Genomic DNA, 7,509 nt, shown 5'->3' on the forward strand with positions numbered 1-7,509 from the left:
GGTAGGGTTAGGGTAGGTGTAGGGAGGGCTTTATTGTCCCAATAAGATGGCATCCATTTAATCATTTGAATTAAAATTTACACTCAATAAGTTATTATTGCATACTGTTTTATAATGTACTGCAATACTGAGCTGCAGATAATTGCCACTATTTGCAATAAGTAGTATAAATAGCAGAAAATCCTGACAGTGTCAAAATTTTGACAGTGTAAATAGAATATATAGCTATTTGCACTTAGTGTAAATAGCATATCACTAAAAAATGCTGCTATTTGCACTTAGTGTAAATAGCATCTATCGCTATTTACACTTAGTGCAAATAGCCGCTGCCTTATTTTATTATGTTATGTGACTATTTTAATATTTTATAGAATCCATCCACCATCTTGGCCATTTTCTGTTACTTAGTTCCTCAATGGCTTATCTATGAATGTTACCTTAGAATTTTAGGTATTTTAAAATTTATTTAAAAATGCCTACTATTTGGAACAGCCAATGATGCCTAAAAATGCTGTCTAGTTAGGCAGCTCACGAGAATTTGGGTAACATTTTACAATAAGGTTTCATTTGTTACCATTAGGTAATGCAATATTTAACATGAACCAACCATGACCAATATATTCTTACAGCATTTATTAACCTTTGTTAATGTTAGCTGATATAAATTTTCAGATTGAGATTGAGATTATCATTACCTAAAATGAATAAATGCTACAAAAATATTGTGCATTGTTAGTTTATGTTAAATAACGTAGTTAATGTTAACAAATGAAACCTCATTGTAAAGTGTTACAAGAATTTGTAACAGAGCCTTAAATCAACACTGAATCAAATCATCAAAAATGTTAAAACTCAGTATTGTGATAGTACATCTCACCTTTGTGCAATAACTGATTTAAATAATTGAGAGTTTTTACCTTTCCTCATTGGTCATTTGGGTGTACATCTTCCTAACAAGCTCTGACGACTTGAGAAAGTGTTGTGTGACAATAAAGACCCTGTAAGAAGAGTAATATTTGACCAAAATGGGGTATAAAATAGGCCTAAATAACAGATGTGCTTGTTTTGTGTTTGTTTCAATGTAAACACAAAGCTTACGTCCAGTCCACATCAGGCAACGTCCTGCACAAGTCCATGATCTTCAGGGACAATTTAAGCTGCTGAGTGTCTTTAACTAGCTGCTCTGTCTTGTGTTCATCCAGACAAGTGTGGATCACCATACATGTGTATGAAACAGCTTTCTCATCTGCAAGCTCCAAAAGGTCCCTTGAAAGAGATAGAAGTGGTTACAAAACTGCACCAGTAGAGGGCTTTACAAATCAGTGGCATTTTACAAAATGAAGACTGAACACATTTCTGAACGGCATCGTAAGAAATGCACTATTCATGCCTAACCATAAATTCACTCACCAGAAGATGTGCGGGAAACCAAGCTCCCAGATGTCATCTTTGCAAAGCTGGTTTCCAACAGCAATGTTACCAAGAAACTGAATCCCACATCGAAGTGCTGCCAAAGGAGAGAGTCATACATTGATTTATCTGTCCGTTACCCTCCATACAGCTGAAACACTTGAAACTCACCGTCATAAATGTCATTTGAACCTCCTGATGAAATCTTCAGGAGTCTGGCCAAAATCTCAAAAGATAGCTTGATAGAGCCTAGATCTCTGTGAAGATATAAATGCTTTTGTTTTTCTGGTTTATAAAGCTCACAGGCCACAGTCATATTCATATACTAATAATGATTATGATGTTATAAACAGTGTCCGTAAGTCTGAGACCACTTACAAATATGAGAAATACTAGGGGGAAAAAAATCACAGTTATGACATAAAAAAAACATTATTTTACAGTACATGCACTTACAAAAGTACTGGGAAATATATGGCAACTACATGAGTTAAGGTTCAGTTTAGGGTCAAGTTCAGGGTTAGCACCTTGAAATTACCCAGTTATTGCAATTACTATAATAAGTATAGTATCTACATAGTATGTACATGCAAAACAGGACTGCATAATAAAGTTATACCTAAAATTTGTTATGATTCTGCATTATTTGCAGGCTCACATTCACACAAGTTTTACACAAACTTCAGTTCATGCAGCTTGAGTGCTGCTGTCATTAAATAGGGAACATATTATACCAATACATTAAATGTTTATTTATGTAATATAATATAATTATAGATACAACAATATTATATAACATATTTAGGCATTTCATCTGCTACAATTTCAATATTTTACTCACATATTTATACCAAGGATATACTTTGAAATTAAACGTTACAATTAAATATGCAAACTTGAGGCATTTGTATTAGTAATCTCAGGCTTTCTGGACACTGTACACTACCTCAGGCAGCACTGGTTTTGAGAGCACTGCACACAGGCATTTCTGTGCGCTCTGAAACACTCTGCGGTGAGTTTAAGGCATACAGATGCTTCTTCTTCTTGTGAATCCATGTTTTCAATCAAATGCTCAACATCCACAGAAAGTCTTGACAACACTGCAAAGAGGCTTCCAAGCGCCTCCCTGTCAACACTGGCTCTGAAACAAAACAGAAACTGTCAAGACTTTTTTCAATTTGATGAATATGTATGGCAGTTCATGCATCCTGACATTTTCTTCATGCATTAATGCATGTGTCAGAAAATTGGTTCATGTGAAAGTACACAGCACTCAGAAACGCTAAAGATTTGCAATAAACAGCTCTTTAACCTGTATCTAAATATGTAACCCATACTCTGCTGACACATACTGTACATTTAAACACACACATTTCTGTTCATTTTGTAAAGTGGGAAATGTGTAGTACCTGAACTGTTCATCCCGTAATGCTTTCGTCACGGTTTGCAAAGTTGTGAGATGCGTGTTTGTAAGTTTTTCTGTGGCTATTTGACAGAGCGCGCTGTTTATGTTCTGCATGCTGTCACTGGAGGCTGCCATCAACACACGCGCGCACATAAACACAGACCTTTACTTCCGCCTGCCGTCTAGACTGGATTTCAAAATAAAAGCCCGTGAACTTGAATGTACGAGAGCGTTCTAATAAATACAAGCCAATTCTTGAAAAATTCTTTAAATATTAATTTTATTTGATACTAGTAATGGTTATTTTTTTGTTTATATTATTTAAAAACTATAAAATATATTTGAAAGAAACAAATGAGCTTCTGTGTGTAAGTGACCCTCTTAGATCTGAGATATTTTCTTAATATAAACCTGTAATTACCGTGGTAATTACAATCTATTAATAAAACAAGATTTCAGTTACTACACACAGTCAGTCAAGGGGGTCAAGACCTATAAGGTGGAACAGGCGAAAATCACCTTCCAATGAATACATTATAATCACTCTGCTAAGGAACAGAACAAATAGTAACCAAGGCATTATAGAACGAATCCAAAGTCACATTCATTTATTTTTTAGTTTTGATTTTAAGAAATCGCTCATGTTACACTGGGAAACACTCTGCAAAGGTTACATTGATTAAATCTGATCTTGAGAGGACAGACCGAATGTTTGTGATAATGCCTAAACATTACTGCATGATGTAACTTTCTTGCTGTCCCCGTTCAAGGATGAAATCATCCAGACCATAATAAGCCAGGCCATCTGACACCCATTCATCTGAATCAAACGTTCAAAGGACTTCGACATCAATCGTTCCAGTTTTTTCATAAACAAGATGTGGGGACAAGCGCTCCAGCTGAAACAACAAAAGGCCCGAGTTCCCCTTTGAATCCTCAGAAGTGCCGGAGTATTTTGGGTCATTTGCTTTCCATTCTGCGGTTCATCTTGTGTTTTTTCTGGCTTGGGAAATGCACTGAAGGAAGTTGGTCTTGCATGAAGAATATAATTACAGGTGGTTTTGTATCAGACATATATCCTCGGGTTAAGGGTGGACCCGCTGTTAATACATAAATGGGGTAGTACCGCTACCAGACCCTAAAACAGAGTCGTCGATCATGAGAGACAGAAGCCAACTGAAAGCATCTACTGTGCTTAATGGCTTACAGGGCCAACCGAAAATGGTCCACTCCACCACTCCAAATGTATCAGGTGTCCTTGAGCAGACTGAGCAGATAAATATGTGCTAAATCAATGATCACTTTGCACGGCAGCTAAACGCTTGCAGAAATACTATAGAAGTTGGGATGTGTGCTGCTCTAATATGGTTCTCATAAAACACTTCCTCATGGGAAGCAGCTGGGTGCAGAGACATATTGCTTTCACAATGACAAACTTGCAGGAGACACATTATAATATATCCTGCCATGGTTTCACTCCAGAAGGAGGCTCATTCAACAATAGCTTAAATATTGAGAGTGTTGGGTAGAAAATATTGCCGACATTATTGTGTGAAACAGGACAGGTTACGAAAGCGCAACTTAACAGTACGCAGCATTTTAATGCGATTGAAGCCCAGTTCGGTTTAATGTGAATACAATAATCAAAGGAAATCTGCTTCTAATTGCAAAATAAACCTCAAGAGTACTTCATTTGAAACCACTTTTTCCCATTACAAAATAACAAGCACCAAAATCTGCTGTCAGAATAACAAAATAAGCATTACAAAATAACCAAAATATCCACCCAATGTACAGTATGATAATGAGTGATGCTTGTGAATGGAATTTCAGCGTTTCTATATTCTAAATGCATGTTATTAATCGTATTGTGAGTGATTCGTCTGTGCTTATGTTTCTTTATACTCTAACCCGTACAATACTTTGAGTCATGTCACGTTGGCCATTACAAGATGGTGGACTGGTGGACTATGTGTCTGGAGCCATAGATGCCACATTTAGCCACTCCACACATGAAGAGGCGTCCACCATATTGGAACGGTCAATGTGTCGTCAGTCACGGTAATAATCAATGTGTTTTCCAAGATGCCACAACATTGCACAGCCTTGGGTTGTAAAAAAACACCAAGATTTTAATTCTCAAAGAAATAGGATCACCTTTCACATGTAAAAAATGTGATGGTTTGTTTTTTATTAACTCAATATTACAGGTTTTGGAACTATGGTAACTTGTGATGCTGTGTTAGCTGCCTTTGTATTGCCATGTTGTGTTAGTTTACCAAAATCATCCTCTGAAGTCTATTGCAGATGCAGATATTCATACATGTGTATAACTGGTTACAGACACAGTCAATTTGCTCTCAAGTGTTCATTGACCGGCCTTTGACCATTCCAATATGGCAGATGTATAGCGGCCAAACAGCCACTAATAAGGCATCTACATTTATGTATCTGTGTGAAACGACAGACTTCTCTTTGGTGATGTATGCTGGATTTCTCCAATCACGTAGTCCACTTAAACGGTAACCTCACCCCTTTCTTACAACTGACTATAAGCTCACATTTAGATCCCCCTTCATGTCCCATCAACAACCAATGGACAAAACCAAGTCCCACCCCTTATATTTTTTCTTGTTCGATAATCCATCTCACTCTGATATACATCACAACAGTGGGAAAAAAAATATCTGTAGCAACTTCTGTTAAATTGCAGCTAAAGGCTATTTACTTTTCGGTGAACTTACTAGAGCCCAAGATATTGAAATACAAATAATATCTAGATTAAATTATTAAAAGAGCATACTGATACAATTTACTATTACAGAAGTATCGCATTTTATCTTTCCTCATCTCTGGACCTCACAATTCCTCTCGTCACAACCTCAAATCTCTAGACCCACAGGTAGAAACCCTCCAAACCAAAGGGGGAACAGATCTGTATCTGGAAAAATCACGGCCACAACGTATTTTTTTTTTACAAAGATCATTTACAGTCAGTCTGTTGATGACCACCCAAAACTAACAGAGAGAACCATTATTCATTCTCAACAGAAGCCTCAAAGCCACAAACTCAACTATACTTTCTTGCTGGCCTCCATGGATCTATAAATAGATTTCATGATTCCTTTCACTTTTTAGCACAAAATGGGGGTGTCCTACTTGTTTCGACTTGGTCTGTCAAGTTAAAAACATGATTAGCAAAATAAAAAAGTACGTTGATTGGATTCCGAGAATGACTTTTCGGATCCTGCCTCCTGATCTACAGGTGCATCTCAATAAATTAGAATGTCGTGGAAAAGTTCATTTATTTCAGTAATTCAACTCAAATTGTGAAACAGTGAGTTAGTGAATTGGTGGGTTTTTGTTAAATGTGAGCCAAACTCATCACAATTAAAAGAACCAAAGACTTAAACTACTTCAGTCTGTGTGCATTGAATTTATTTAATACACGAGTTTCACAATTTGAGTTGAATTACTGAAATAAATGATTAAATTATTAAAAGAGCATACTGATACAATTTACTATTACAGAAGTATCGCATTTTATCTTTCCTCATCTCTGGACCTCACAATTCCTCTCGTCACAACCTCAAATCTCTAGACCCACAGGTAGAAACCCTCCAAACCAAAGGGGGAACAGATCTGTATCTGGAAAAATCACGGCCACAACGTATTTTTTTTTTACAAAGATCATTTACAGTCAGTCTGTTGATGACCACCCAAAACTAACAGAGAGAACCATTATTCATTCTCAACAGAAGCCTCAAAGCCACAAACTCAACTATACTTTCTTGCTGGCCTCCATGGATCTATAAATAGATTTCATGATTCCTTTCACTTTTTAGCACAAAATGGGGGTGTCCTACTTGTTTCGACTTGGTCCGTCAAGTTAAAAACATGATTAGCAAAATAAAAAAGTACGTTGATTGGATTCCGAGAATGACTTTTCGGATCCTGCCTCCTGATCTACAGGTGCATCTCAATAAATTAGAATGTCGTGGAAAAGTTCATTTATTTCAGTAATTCAACTCAAATTGTGAAACAGTGAGTTAGTGAATTGGTGGGTTTTTGTTAAATGTGAGCCAAACTCATCACAATTAAAAGAACCAAAGACTTAAACTACTTCAGTCTGTGTGCATTGAATTTATTTAATACACGAGTTTCACAATTTGAGTTGAATTACTGAAATAAATGAACTTTTCCACGACATTCTAATTTATTGAGATGCACCAGTATAGGGCTGAGGCGGGAAAGTGCTGCTGAAAAAAGTAGATATATGTGCGGTTGGTTTTGGGGTGAAACTGCAGCCCAGACCAAGCACCCCCTCTACTGACCAAACAAAGAATTACACATAACAAAAACACAAAATTAACTGTGATTCCAGTGCATTATCTGAAGAGGTGGGTTCTTGACCTGGAGGCCGGAGCAAACTTCTAAGATGAACTAAAATGATTTTAAAGAAGGCACACAAAAACAAATCATTAAAATAAGCTAAAACAACTAATGATCAAAATGTAAGATGACATATTTTTTAGTTTAATTTGTTGCCTCAACACCTTGAAGTTGACTTTGATCATATTTCCTGTTTATGCCATGTTCTAAAATATTTTATTGGGTGAGAAATTGCTATTAGTAGGTAAAACACACACACACACACACACACACACACACACACACACTGGGGGGTGAGTGAT

At 36.5% G+C, this 7,509-nt stretch overlaps 1 protein-coding gene across 1 annotated transcript in view; it reads right to left on the reverse strand.

The window, feature by feature from the left end:
* atxn10 (ataxin 10) overlaps nt 1-2,977 on the reverse strand; it is a 10,282-nt gene extending 7,305 nt beyond the window's left edge. The window contains exons 1-6 of the mRNA XM_016495946.1: nt 2,820-2,977; nt 2,357-2,551; nt 1,582-1,667; nt 1,411-1,507; nt 1,099-1,266; nt 918-998 (exon numbers count right to left, since the gene is read on the reverse strand). Of these exons, the coding sequence (XP_016351432.1) occupies nt 918-998; nt 1,099-1,266; nt 1,411-1,507; nt 1,582-1,667; nt 2,357-2,551; nt 2,820-2,968 (776 nt within the window). The 5' untranslated portion in view covers nt 2,969-2,977. The remainder of the gene's footprint in view (nt 1-917; nt 999-1,098; nt 1,267-1,410; nt 1,508-1,581; nt 1,668-2,356; nt 2,552-2,819) is intronic.
* Nucleotides 2,978-7,509: the final 4,532 nt, after the last annotated feature.

The sequence above is a fragment of the Sinocyclocheilus anshuiensis genome, unplaced genomic scaffold, assembly GCF_001515605.1.
Source record: "Sinocyclocheilus anshuiensis isolate Anshui unplaced genomic scaffold, SAMN03320099.WGS_v1.1 scaffold538, whole genome shotgun sequence".
Taxonomy (NCBI): domain Eukaryota; kingdom Metazoa; phylum Chordata; class Actinopteri; order Cypriniformes; family Cyprinidae; genus Sinocyclocheilus; species Sinocyclocheilus anshuiensis.